This window comes from Mustelus asterias, chromosome 25 (assembly GCF_964213995.1).
Source record: "Mustelus asterias chromosome 25, sMusAst1.hap1.1, whole genome shotgun sequence".
In the NCBI taxonomy this organism is placed as follows: Eukaryota; Metazoa; Chordata; class Chondrichthyes; order Carcharhiniformes; family Triakidae; genus Mustelus; species Mustelus asterias.
Window position 1 is genome coordinate 35,233,776 of NC_135825.1, and position 14,822 is coordinate 35,248,597.

A 14,822-nucleotide genomic window follows, 5' to 3' on the forward strand; every position below is an offset into this window, starting at 1 on the left:
AAATAGTTCTAATCACATTTACCCACCCTGTTCCCATATCGCTTTAACTCGTTTTGCTTTGTCTAGGTATCTAATCTAATCTTGAATGCTTGATATAGTTTCTGCCTCAGCGACTAATCCTCGAAATGAATTCCACAGCTATAGAAGGACATGTAATAGAGGATAAGGATATTATTGCAGGACAGGTTGCAAATATTTGGATGGCTTAAGGAACTCAGAGGTTTGGGGAGTAAGCACTGTTGTGGAGGTAGAAGCAATACAGCTTTATTGATGCATAGTGGCGCAGAGGTGGGTTGGTGCCAAATATTAAGGCTGGAATTCTCTGATGTCGTGTGCTCCGCCATCGCTTCCAGTGCGAATGGAGAATTTGGCGCTCAGCCAAATCTCCATTCACAGCAGCGTTACTGGAGAATCCCAGCTGTGGACGAGGTCGGAGAATCCAGCCCAAATTTCAATTTGATCTGTTGGACTCACGTATAGAACTTTTCTAAAATGGCAGTTAAATCAAAGACTTTGACTTAAGATGGTTGCCACAGGTCACCTGATGTTTGGGACTTTGGATGCTTAAAGGGCATAAAATTGCATGGGTGGGATTCCCTCCAGGATCTCGTGCACCCCGACCTGGAAGCAATTTTACAATAGGGTGGGCTAGGCCTCAGACAGGAAGCCTGCCCTTACCCCAATTAAGGCTTTAAAGGGCCTTTCCCATCCAGCCTCAATTTTGAGGCTGCCGGGTGTGGTATAGATCAGCGGGGGGGGGGGGATAAAATAAAATAAAATCCTGAACCTTGGACAGGATGGTGGGGAGCGTACTTCCATCAGAAGCCCCCTTCGGATTGGGGTGCCTTCCCTCCAAGGACTAGACACCTCTGGACCTCTCCTCCCCAGCATATCCTTCAATATTCCAATAATCCCCCCACCACTACCCGGGAGTCCCCTTTCCTCCCCAGAAGCCCTGTCATTTACCTGGTCTTCATGTTTTGGCACTTGGTCCCAGGCATGTTGCTGCAGTGCCTCTGGCACCTCGCCCGTGGCTAAAGAGGATACAAAGATTTTGGCCAAGGCCGTAGCAATTTCTTCCCCCACCTTTGTCAGTATTCTGGGATAGACCCTATCTGGCCCTGAGGACTTATCCACCTTAATGTTTTTCAAAACCTCCAATACCTCCTAGAATCCTCCTTTCTACACTCACCATCCACCACATCCTTCTCCTTAGTGAATACTGATACAAAGTACTCGTTAAGGACCTCACCCACCTCATCTGGCTCCACACACAAATTCCCTTCACTGTCCTTGAGTGGACCTACCCTTTCCTAAGCTACCCTCTTCCTCCTTATATACACATAAACAGTCTTGGGATTCTCCTTATTCCTTCATGCCAAGGACATTTCTTGGTACTCTTTTGCCCTCCGAAGTCCCTGTTTAAGCTCTTTCCGGCTATCTTTGCATTCCTCAAGAGCCTTATCTGTTTTCAATTTCCTGAAATTTATGTATGCCTCCGTCTTCTTTTTCACTAAGCCCACAATCTCTCTTGTCATCTAGGATTCCTGAACCTTACTATCTTTATCCTTCATTTTTGTCCTGAATACTTGTCCTGAATTGTTAACAATTGACTTTTAAAAGACTCCCACATATCGGATGTGGATTTCAAACAGCCACACCTAGTCTACATTCTCTTGCTCCGGCCTAATCTGTCATAGTTAGCCTTCCCCCAGTTTAGTGCTTTTACTCTGGGACTACTTCTATCCTTTTCTACAAGTATCTTGAAACTTATAGAATCGTGGTCACTGTTCCCAAAATAGTCCCCCACTGAGACTTCAATCGCCTGTCCATTTCCCAGAACCAGGTCTAAAATAGCCCCTTCCTGAGTTAGACTATCTACATGTTGCCTCAAGAATCATTCTTGGACATACTGAACAAATTCTGCCCCATCCAAGCCCCTGGCACTAAAGGAATCTCAGCCTATGTTGGGGAAGTTAAAATCGCCCATCACAACAACCCTGTTGTTTTTACATCTTCCCATAATCTGCTGACATATCATCTCTTCCACTTCACGCTGGCTGTTGGGAGGTTTGTAGTACAACCCCAAAAGTGTGATTACATCGCTCCTGTTCCTGAGTTCTACCCAAATGGTCTCACTGCTCGATCCCACCAAAGTGTCCTCCCTCTGTATAGCTGTGACATTCTCCCGAATCAGTAATGCAACACCCTCAGTTTTTTGTCACCCTCTCTTTCTCCCCTGTAGCATCTAAATCCTGGAATGCTAAGCTGCCAGTCCTGCCCTTCTTTCATCCAAGTCTTTGTAATTGCCACAACATCATAATTCCATGTAGTAATCCAAGATTTAAGTTTATCCACCTTACCTCTCAGACTCCTTGCGTGAAAGCAAACACACCTTAGACCATCTTTCCTGTCATGTTTTGTACACTCTTCCTGTGTTTTATGTCTCATAGCCTTCCCAGACCCATTCATTGAGTTCTCCACAGTCTCTGTACTCTGTACTGTGGCCCTTTTTGATTTTTATCTTTGGTTTCTCTGCCTTCAACTTTTCCCCTTATTGTCTTTTGTTTCTGTCCCCACTTTACTTCCCTCTGACTTTCTGCATCGGTTCCCATCCCCCTGCAACATTAGTTTAAACTCTCCCCAACAGCACTAGCAAACACTTCCCCGAGGACATTGGTTCCAGTCCTACCCAGGTGCAGACCACTCGATTTGTACTGGGCCCACCTCCCCCAGAACTGGTTCCAATGTCCCAGGAATTTGAATCCCTCCCTCTTGTGCCATCCCTCAAGCCATGTATTCATCTTAGCTACCCTGACATTCCTACTCTGACTAGCATGTGGCATTGGTAGCAATCCTGAGATGACTACCTTTAAGGTCCTACCTTTTAGTTTACAAAGTTTTAGTTTACTTTCAGCGACTGATGCACAAGGACACAAAGATCTCGCTGAGTATCTACTTCACTCAATTTGCATCTATTTAAATAATAATCTGCCTTCCTATTATTGTGACCAAGAAGAATAACCAGGAACAGGAGTCGAAGCAGTAATCTGGAATTGGGTTGAAACAGCAATCGGACAGGGTGAAGGGAGAGGTGATGAGGAGGGATAACCAAGTGGCGATCAGGAGAATGTTCGACAGTAAATGCTGGCCTTGCCAGCATAAAGGTTAAAGTTTATTGATTAGTCACAAGTACGCTTACATTAACACTGCAATGAAGTTACTGTGAAAATCCCCTAGTCGCCACATTCTGGCACCTGTTCAGGTAGACTAAGGGAGAATTTAGCATGTCCAGTGCACCTAACCAGCATGGCTATCAGACTGTGGGAGGAACCCGGAGCACCCAAAGGAAACCCACGCAGACACGGGGAGAACGTGCAAACTCCACACAGACAGTGACCCAAGTTGGGAATTGAACTCGGATTCCTGGCAGTGTGAGGCAGCAGTGCTAACCATTGTGCCACCATGCCGCCCATTGCCTACATCGTATGAATGAATCAAAAACTTAAAAGACAGCAAGCACAGGAGACTTTTATCCAATGAGTTGGGTTTTTACCCAGACTCCAAAGATGAAAGACCAATGTGTAACCAATATGTGCCGAGTTCTTAAAAAGGAATTAATCAACACCACAATTCACTGTTTTTTGTTGCAAATCTATTCCACTTATCTATTTTCATTTGCGAAAGAGGAATTTCATTTTCTTCAGCACTATTTGAAGTTATTTCTTCATTCAAAGTTCAAATTAAATAAACATTACTTGTGCCTTTCAGCATTTTAAAGATCTGGATCATGTCCCTTCTTAGTCTTCTCCAATGAAAACACAATCAATTTTGTGAGTATCTATTCATAACTTAATGTCTGTTCAGAACCTTATTCAATGCATCAATGTCTCTTTGAAGTAAAGGCATCCAAAATACACAATGTTCGAATCAAAAGTCCTTGACATGCATCCCAAATCTCAATTAGCCCTATTGATAACAGCTTCGTAATGATGAAGTACTTGTACGTTTCATCGACTGATGTACATTACAGTAAATCTTCTACAAAAGAATCCATTCCCTATTCCTCAGCCCTTCATGCAGTTCAGATCCTTTTGAATGCTATCAACAAATCTGTTAACACCTTGCTACATAACTTGGTGCCATCAAAAAAAAATGTAATAATGGCACTGAAAATACAGACCTTCATATCATTTGTGGATAATGTAAACCGTAGGGAAATCCTACGTGGCTCAACTAGACATCTTAGTCAGTCCATTTGTCATCACCTTCTGCTTACTACTATGAAGACAATTTTCAAACCAGACAGCTTATTTTAATGAATGTCAAATGTCTTTCGCATGTGGAACTTTATCAAATGTTTTCTTAAAATCTAAGCACAAATTAATGCCCCTTGGACCGCTTCTAATGAAGTAACCTCCTCCAACAGTTTTAATGAGGAATAAGGCATTAAAAATGCTGTCTAACCCCTACAACCTCTACGCTCTTTAAACACAGGTGAAAACTTCCAAAATACCTTATTGTCTATTGTATGTTTTATAAAGATCTTCATATTTAGTTAAAATTCAAAGTTACGTTTACGTTGATTGATAAATCAATCTTTCTCTACACCCCAGCTATGACTGTAACAATAAATTCTGCACTCTCTCATTTCCTTCTCTATGAACGGTATGCTTTGTCTGTAAAGCGTGTAAGAAACAATTCTTTTCACTGTATACTAATACATGTGCCAATAATAAATCAAATCTTATCAAATTGAGAAGCTGACATTATTTCCTCTACACCACTAGAATTCAAACTCATATATAATAATGTGAAGCAAAGAACATTACAAATAGCAAAATAAGTAAAAATATTTTTACCTTGCATTTCTGTTTGCATAACTGAGAAGAATATCTGCCCTTCCGCCATTGCTGACCTAAATTGCTGCTGCATTTTGGGGTGGTTTACAATGCTGGTTTATCAGCATTTCGGATGTGTCTTCTGGAAACTTCCACTTACTCTTTAGAAGTGCAAAGCAATAACTAATTGGCCAAATCACATGGGGCAAAATTAAAACATAACGGAGGGGAATAACTAAAATTATGGCATTTAAAAAAATTAAAATTGTCCTCTCAGGGTGTGCATTCAAATCGAATTTGAAATTTGAAGGTCACCATGGAAACAGAAAGCTTCCAGTTTAAGAAAAGCACATTCCAGGTAGCCCTCAAAAACTTTACAAAATGGCCCTCCTGATTGGTCAGAGAGATTTACAACACGGGATATAGAGAAGATGCTCTTCCTTTGTAGGTAAAATACACTAAATAATGACCGGGAGTCTCCGGTCTCACACACCCCACTGCTGCTGTTAGCAAGAATGGAGAATTTGGCGCTCAGCCAAATAAAGAACAAAGAAAATGACAGGAACAGGCCCTTCGATCCTTCAAGCCTGCACCGACCATGCTGCCCGACTGAACTAAAACCCCAAACCTTTCCCTCCATTCCCATCCTATTCATGTATTTGTCCAGATGCCCCTTAAAAGTCACTATTGTGTCTGCTTCCACTACCTCCCCCGGCAGCGAGTTCCAGGCACTCACCACCCTCCGAGTAAAAAACTTGCCTCGCACATCTCCTTTAAACCTTGCCCCTCGCACCTTAAACCTATGCCCCCTAGTAATTGACTCTTCCACCCTGGGAAAAAGCTTCTGACTATCCACTCTGTCCATGCCCTTCATAATCTTGTAGACTTCTATCAGGTCGCCCCTCAACCTCCGTCGTTCCAGTGAGAACAAACTGAGTTTCTCCAACTTCTCCTCATAGCTAATGCCCTCTATACCAGGCAATATCCTGGTAAATCTTTTCTGTACCCTCTCCAAAGCCTCCACATCCTTCTGGTAGTGTGGCGACTAGAATTGAACAGTATATTCCAAGTGCAGCCTAACTAAGGTTCTTAAAGCTGCAAAATGACTCGCCAATTTTTAAACTCAATACCCCGGCTGATGAAGGCAAGCATGCTGTATGACTTCCTGACAACCTTCTCCACCTGCGTTGCCACTTTCAGTGACCTGTGTATCTGTACACCCAGATCCCTCTGCCTATCAATACTCTTAAAGGTTCTGCCATTTATTGTATATTTCCTATCTGTATTAAATCTCCACTCACAACAGCGGGACCGGATAATCCCAGCCACTGGTGAAATCAGAGAATTCCGGCCAATATCATTGCACCGGGGCTAATAATGTTTGCTTAAAACTCTTGTGAGTGCATTTAAAATAGGATGATCGCCTGATAAAGATGCATCAGATAAAAGGGCAAGCTAAATTAAGACTTCTGTGCTTAACAAGATTCATGATAATACAATCACACATTCAGTCTTATCCTGTCCTTATTCAGGTCTTATTCAGTCCTTCCTGATGTGATGGTAAAATTTTGCAACTGTCATTCTTTGTCGGTTGTGGTGTTGACGGTTGCTGCTGCTTCAGTTTTTTTTCCCCCAGCTGCTTTCGGACTAGGTTTTACAAACTTTAACCTTATTAATCAGGTCTAATCATCAGCAACAGCCAGAAGGTTACTCACAGTGTTTCCAAGCTGTGGAGTCCATCAAAGCAATTCCTTCCAAGAGACTGAATATTGTTGTTATGGAGGTGCCTGTGGATGACATTTGTATTTCATTTAAGATCGAGCTATTCAGGGGATAGACTGAAAAAGTTAAGTTCATAGCAAGTCAAACAGGAAGCACAATCAAAAATAAACTAGCACAATCCTATTCAAACAAGCAAAACTGAAGAAAACACAAGAAAATATGGAAAGGTCTCTTCACAAATACTGTGCTGCTTGCATCTTTAAAGATTATGTTTGTCAGTTATTGAGTAACATGAGGAAAATGGACAGAGTGGATAGGGAGAAGCTGTTCCTCTTAGTTGAAGGGTCAGTCACGAGGGGACATAGGATCAAGGTGAGGGGCAGGAGGTTTAGAGGGGAATGTGAAGAAAAGCTTTTTTACCCAGACGGTGGCGACGGTCTGGAATGCGCTGCTGGGGAGGGCGATAGATGTGGGTCGCCTCACATCCTTTAAAACGTACCTGGATGAACACTTGGAACATCATAACATTCAAGGCTATGGGCTAAGTGCTGGTAAATGGGATTAGGTGGGAAGTCAGGTGTTTCTTGCAGACTCGATGGGCCAAAGGGCCTCTTCTGCACTGTATGGTTCTATGAACTGCTATCCCTAACCATGTTTGTTGAACGTCAATTAGAATTACCAATGGAAACAACTGCTAGCCCTCTCATGACTGAACATATGCAACAGAGGGCAGGATTCTCCAGACCTCCCACCAGTGGGATCACTCGATCCTGCTAAAATTGACCTCTGCCGTCAGGGAAGGAACATAAAATTGCCATTGACTTCGGTGGGACAGGAAGATCCCGCTGGAGGCTGATGGCGAATTGCTGCTGCTGTGGGAAAAATCGCCGCAGGAGAGCTGGAGAAATTTTTTAAGTATTGTCTCAGGTGGTAAAAGTGGATGTTGCAGCCTGCTGGCGACGCTGTTGAATTTTTCTGCTGAGTTTTTAAACACTTCTGAAGAAAAAATTCTGGAGGCGGGTCCCACACCTTCACGCTGGCGGGAAGCCCACCCAGCAGCAACATCAACCTTTTAAAGATCAGGGTACCCTTTAAAAAAGAGGCCATGATCTAACAGAAGTAAAAATAAAAACAAAAATTCACCCCCATGGATATGGGGTACCACCCCTCAATGCAGAAGGGAAACCCAGCACGAACACATGGAACCCCATCACTCCCATGGACCTCCCCAAAGGAAGCCCCTCTGGCACTGCCCCCTGCCCCCAGCTAACCACTGTGCCAAAATCAAAGTGGAGAATGTGGGCAAATTAATTCCAAGTCAATCTGAATGATGTACGTAATGGGAAATTCGAAGTCCTGACATTACAATGAGCGAATTGCCTTTTGCAATGACAAAGAGATTAGACAAAGGCTTTATTGAGATTTAATGTAGAAGCTCGAGAAAAGAACAGAAGAGACAACATGAAAGGCTCTACTAGAATACACACGGTAGCTTTCCCCTGAAATTCTGGATTAAAAATGAATGCAACTCTCAAATGAGTGTCAATCTATGTGATGGAGTGTAGTCAAGGAAATCCTGTTGCTGGCTTTTGATTAAAGCCTGGTATTTTGCCAGCATCTTGCTGAAACTTCCATTTTATTGCAGTCAGACACAGAATTCTCTTAAGATTACTCTCCAAAATTAAGCCAATTAATGATGAGTTCCATTTTGGTAATTAAAAGCAGCAAATCGCGAGAGAAATGCCATTTGAATTATTCACGACTAAGCCTGTACCTCATGAAGTCACATGAAGTGACATTATTCAAAGCAGATAAGCTTTACGTGGACAGTGAGAGCACTTTTGTTTGCTTTAGGACATAGCAACACCTGTACTCAGTTCACCTTGCCTCCCTTGCCCCAACACCTCTCAAACCCCTGGCATCACTCCAGCAGAAGGAAACTATTTGGACCCCAGGTGAATCTAGCTGAAGAAGAGAAGAATGGGGTTTGCAAACAATTACCATCTAGCATCCATTTATAGTAATGTTGCAGGTTGAAGCTAACTCATATTGATTCCATATAACGATGCATGTGTTCAGTGGCACAGTGGTTAGCACTGCTGTCTCACAGCGCCAGAGATCCGGGTTCAATTCCCAGCTTGGGTCACTGTGTGGAGTCTGCATGTTCTCCTCATGTCTGCGCATGTTTTCTCTGGGTGCTCCGGTTTCCTCCCACAGTCCAAAAGACATGCTGTTTAGGTGCATTGGCCATGTTAAATTCTCCCTCAATGTACCTGAACAGGTGGTGGAGTGTGGCGACTGGGGGATTTTCACAGTAACTTAATTGCAGTGTTAATGTAAGCCTACTTGGGACTAGTCAATAAAAAATATATATACTATACAGATTAAAGAATTATCTGCACCAATGTATAAGTGTGTGTATAATGCCAGTCATGTAAGTAACTCAGTTATCAAGCTGTATTGTTGCAAATGAAGTATTCTTGTTTTGAAAATGCATTTATTTTCCCCTTTAAAGAGTTAAACAAGTAAGGCATTAAGATTATATTGTAACAGGTTGGTTTGCTCAGCCATTCAAGTCATTATTCACAGTTACACCAAGATGAAATGGAAGTATCCATAACAAAATTAAGTTTTTTTACTTCAATGCATCTGAAGAATCAAATGTTTCCTTTACCAATTTTTGCATTTACCATTTCTCATCCCAGTTTCTGTGGCTTGGGCTGCCAATTTATTGGAAACTAATACCATATTTAGGGGAAAAGAATCATTTTAAGTTTATTTATTATTGTCACAAGTAGGCTTACATTAACACTGCAGTTAAGTTACTGTGAAAATCTCCTAGTCGCCACACTCGGCGCTTGTTCGGGTACACTGAGGGAGAATTTAGCATGGCCAATACACCTAACCAGCACATCTTTTGGACTGTGGGAGGAAACTGGCGCACCCGGAGGAAACCCATGTAGACACAGGGAGAACCTGCAGACTCAGCACAGACAATGACCCAAGCCAGGAGTTGAATGCAGGTCCCTGGCATTATGAGGCAGCAGTGCAAACCACTGTGCCACCGTGTATATTATGGGACCTGGAACTTGGTTGAAATGACCCAAACCCATATCAGTAAAACTGTGGGCAGGGGAAATTTTCCTACCATCAATCTGAACTCTTACTGTTAAGTTAACTAAAGGTCATTGATGTGCTGGGGAACCACTACACTCATGCACAAATAAATTGACAGGAGCACCATGCACCCTTGTCGACTTAAGTATGTTTAAAAAATGCATGGATAGAGTTGTAGAATGATCAGGGGTGGAATTTTCCTGTCCCGCCTCGGGAATCGTAGCAGGCGGGACAGGACCATGCAAAGCTCCATTGACCTCGGGCGGGGTTTTGCGGTCTTGGGGTGAGCGCGGCCGGAAAATCCCACCCCAGGCTTGCACAATTCCGAATTTCATTCTCAGTCACACCAGGTGATTCACATACCAGCTAAACACTAATGGCAAAGTCTTGCTTCTTTGAAGCTCTAACAGATAGATGTGGCTTTTGCTTCATACTGAACAGTCAGTGGCTTTTGATGGATGTTCTTGTGCACAAGAGATTACATGCCAACAAAACATTAAAGGACCTGGCAACAATTTCACAGTAATTAGGAAACCTTAAAGAAAACCTACTTTCTTCTTAATACAATACTTCTGCAACGCTTCAGCAAGCTAACATAATCAAACACCTATTAGCTCCAGTGAATGTTGCTCCTAGGTTAGAGAATTTGAATTACACCAAGCTGCTCCTTGTACATTTTGCACATAAATTATTTTTTGAACAATCGAGTTGTTAAAAATAACACCTTTGATTCACTTTTTTCCATCTACATGTATTAAAGATTCTAAGAAGCCTTCTCTTCATTTCATTATTAGAAAACATATTATTCTGGGAAATATATTGCTACCATAGGGTGGGACTGAGAAAGAGAGAAAGGAATGTGCTGGCCTTAGCTCAGTTGCAGCATCTTCACCCCTGAGTCAGAAGGTCACGATTTCAAGTCCTATGCAGTGGCTTGAGCCCATAATTGAGGCTGAAATGTCAATGCAATACTGAGGGGATGCCACACTGCTGAAAATGTCTCTTTTGAATCAGACATTTAAAGCAAGATGTAAAATAACCTGTGGCAGTATTCAAAGAAGGGGAAGGGAATTCTCCCTATTGCTCTGGTCAATGTTTATCCATCAATCACCATCACCAAAATAAAACAATGATGCTATGATTCTATAATGACCACAGGCATTGTCATTTGCAAATTGGTTGTTACATTCCCCTGTCTTAAAATAATGATACACTTCTGAAGTACTCCATTGGCTGTGAAGCTCTATGGGATATCCTGACACCAAGAAAGGGCAATATAAATGAAACACAGGTGAGATGCAGGGAAAAATTAGGGGGAGGGGCAGACCTTGTGAGAGGGCCCAAGGATGCAGTCAATGAGGAACACCCCACCTCCCCACCTATAGCCCTTGTGGTGGGACTTGGCAGGCTTCAAACTTGGTCCTGGCCTCCCCTATCATTAATTGGCCACTTGGGGGCCCCAATTGCCCAATGGTAGGTGGGCCACTTGGTGCCTTACCCACCACATGTAATATTGCAGTGAGTTCAAAGGCAGGTGGATTGGTGCCAGGAAGGGTGCCCAGAGTGTAAGGCCCCCTCAGCCACCTCAATCCATCCCTGGGAAGCATTTAAATCTGCCCGCGGAGAAACATGGCAGTCAATTTACACTGTTAGGTCTCACGAACAATAATTAGATTTATGATCAGATAATCTGTTTCAGTAATGCTGTTTGAGAGACAAATGATAGCCAGAACACTAAGTGAATTCTTGACCTTTTTCAAATAATGTCATGGGATGTTTCATCCACCAATGCAGTACTCCTTCAGTATCACTGAAATGTTATCCTGGATTATGAACTCACTTCCTGGGGCCCAGGATTCCTGTGCGCTCAGGTGCACTTTCGTGAAATACACATCTGACTTTGTCTTTTCACACAACGGTTGCCTCCGCACAACATTTCGCAAGTGTGATAGAGTTTATGAGAGGTGTGGGTGTTTTGGTTCTCCAACGTAGTGGCTCATTTCCAAACATTGTTTAAAAGCCTTCCCAAATCTCATCCCTTATTCATCTACTCATGCTCCATGCCCTTTCAAGCTGCCAATGCCACGCATGCCACCCCATATTGCCCATGCCATTTCCGTGTTCCCTCATCCCACTCCATGGCTGCTCATCCACAACCCCTATGCCCCTTCAGATCCCCCAGGCCACCTCCATGCCCCCTTCTTGCTCACATGTATCCTCCATAGCCACTCACCCAGTATACACCATATACAGTCCTCAGGGCCAGCATTAACAATGGGAATTATCTCAAACTATTGGAAATAAAATTAAACCACTCCTAAAATCCTGAACTCAAACACACTATTGCCAATACTTTAAAAATGAGTCCAGTGCAAATAAAGCTAATCCAGATCAAATAAAATTGTTATTCTTTAAGTCTCTATTGGGTTTGTAAGCAAACAAGAAACCACATCAAAGGCATATTCTGCTATTATAGCCTCTTAAAAGTTTCAACTGAAAATCAATAGATAACATACTGATCTGATGCGTTTGAAAGCCAGCTAAGCATGAATAATGGTTACAGCTGTCATAACAAAACTTTCTCACTACATTGTCTGAAACTGACAGAACACAATGGTGTCCCATCCCACTTCCATTTCAAAGCAGATATCTGTCAACCAATAGAAGGGAGCAGATTCACAGATTTATTTCAAATTTCAAAAGCTGTTTGAAGAAAAAGGGCCGTTAGTCAATTTAAATCATAGCACAAAGCATGACAACAGAAGCTGACAATGCTTTTTCTTTACATTTTTTATAGCATTACGGCATTTTTCCAATGGAAAAAAATACTGCATTGCCTGACAACACTTACACAATGGTGATCAGTGGAAGGGTTTACTGATCTTGGCAGGATAATTTCCTATGATGCATCACCGGTTTCCTCCTACAGTCCAAAGATGTGCGGGTTAGGTTGATTGGCCATGATAAATTGTCCTTAATGTCAGGGAGATTAGCAGGGTAAATCCATGGGTTACAGGGATAGGGCCTGGCTGGGATTGTTGTCGGTGCAGGCTGAATGGGCCAAATGGCCTCCTTCTGCGCTGTAGGGATTCAATGATTCTATTCTATGACTGCATTAAAAGCCTATCTCCGTTACAATACAGCATCTAATAATGCCATTTGCCGGTGTCTAAACATTTTACACTTCTCTTTCAGATTGCTCTCAATTCCTCCGCAGGCTTGCCCCAGTGGTCTTGACCTCTTGAAGGAGGTGCATGTTTTTAGGGCTTCCAAAATCCAAGCTAGTGCATGAAAATTTTGTGCAGGTGGTAATATGATTGTCCTGTGGCCCTCAAAATGGGGAGCTAACTTGGGAAGTGGGGCATGTGCATATTGCACTCATAGGGTAGGAATTTCTGGCTGTGCTTGCCCCAAGACCGGAAAATCCCTCCCGAGGTCAATGGATCGCTGCATGGTCTGCCCCCCTGCCCGCTACAATTCCTGTGGCGGGCGGGACGGGAAAATTCCTATCGCCTTCCCGACCCACAAAATGGCTACACAAGAATGGTGTGGAGTTGGGAGGGTGGAGGAAAATTGTTTTTCAAGCAAAAAAAACTGAAGTTTAGCACTTTGTGACCCAATTTGCACCTTGTTTGGGAACTAAAACTCCAGCTCCTGGAGTAGGATTAGAAACTACAATCCCTGACTTAAGAGGCAAGCGTTAAACTGATAACTGATTAAGATGTGATGAAAGAAAGCATTGTCCCTTACAATACCAGCAACCATCAATTTATAAATGTATTATTCAGCTGCATGATAGCTCTAATATAAAAGTAATTCAGTCCAGATGCATCTGCCTTTGGTCTGCCTCAGGGCTGACAATTTGAATTGTTTTCATCTTGACCAGGAGATGAAGTACCTTCGACCAAAGTGAAAACTTGTCTGATCTGATTCCACCTCAAGCATTTGGATTGTGGCTTTCAGCAGTGTTGTTTTCACTATCGAGATGAACAAATGACAAGAGGAAGGAAATTGGGAGGAACATATTAAAAATAAAGAGATGGTTTTCACTGGAGCTAATTATCATTCTTGGATTTAATACAAAACCAAAAGACAAATTTTGGAAACCTAATATAATAAAGAAACAGAAAATGTTGGAAATAGTCAGCCAGTCTGGTGGCATCGAGAGAGAGAGAGTTAACTGTCGGAATTTTAACATCTCGCACGCCTGAGGCTCGTGAGATCCCACCCGAGGCCAACAGAGAATGCCATTCTGCGAGCGGAATTGGGGTGGGCATGCCGGTAAAATTCTGGCAAACATTTCAGGTTGACAACCTGGAGAAAGGTCGTCAATCTGAAACCCTGAGTCTTGTTTTGTTTCTCTCCAGTTGCTGCCAAATCTACTGGATATTTTGAGCATTTTCTGTTCTTATTTCTTGACTGTTTTGCTAAAAAACAATTTAAAAAAAAACATACAATACTTACAATACCACCAGGCTGGATAGGTTGACGAATGCATAGTCGGGGATATGTGCTATTTTGTTGAGAGCTAGTGTCATTGCCTGCAGTGATGGCAAGTTGTTGAGAGCTCGAACAGGAATTTTAGTCAGCACATTATCATCAAGCCAAAGATGCCGCAGGGACTGCAACCCTTCAAAGCTGTTCTGAGGAATGTCTGAAATCAGATTTGCATCCAGACGTCTGTAAGAACAATAAAGTTTAAATTACTAATGTTTTTGAAGTTTTGTTGCGTAATTAGTTAAGACTAAAAAGAGTAATATACTTTAAATGTACAAATCAATATTTTATTAAGAAAATGTATTTTCACCCCCATAGGGGTGAATTTTCCCATTGCGCCCTCCACGGGAATTGTAGCGGGTGAGGGGTGGAAAGGTCCGTTGACCTCGGGCGGGATTTTCTGGTTTCGGGGCGAGCGCTGCCGGAAAATCCCACCCATACTGTTTTTTCCTTTGGGGAATATTGGAGAAGTGGTGGATTATTCTGGAGCTAATTAATAGCCCATTGAACCATGGTATGAACACTTCTTCCACGGCCAACAAGTCCTGGCGTTGGACTTCAACCCAGAGCTTCTGATCTAGAGGTAGGAGCACCACCACTGTGCCACATCTCATGAACCCGGCTGTTATCTGTGAGGGTGTCCTG

At 42.7% G+C, this 14,822-nt stretch overlaps 1 protein-coding gene across 1 annotated transcript in view; it reads right to left on the minus strand.

Annotated features, from left to right (window-relative positions):
• Positions 1 to 14,822, minus strand: part of lgr6 (leucine-rich repeat containing G protein-coupled receptor 6) — a 287,303-nt gene that overhangs the window by 51,381 nt on the left and 221,100 nt on the right. Inside the window, exons 5-6 of the mRNA XM_078242326.1 lie at positions 14,145 to 14,360; positions 6,557 to 6,628 (exon numbers count right to left, since the gene is read on the minus strand). Coding sequence (XP_078098452.1) covers positions 6,557 to 6,628; positions 14,145 to 14,360 — 288 coding nt within the window. The remainder of the gene's footprint in view (positions 1 to 6,556; positions 6,629 to 14,144; positions 14,361 to 14,822) is intronic.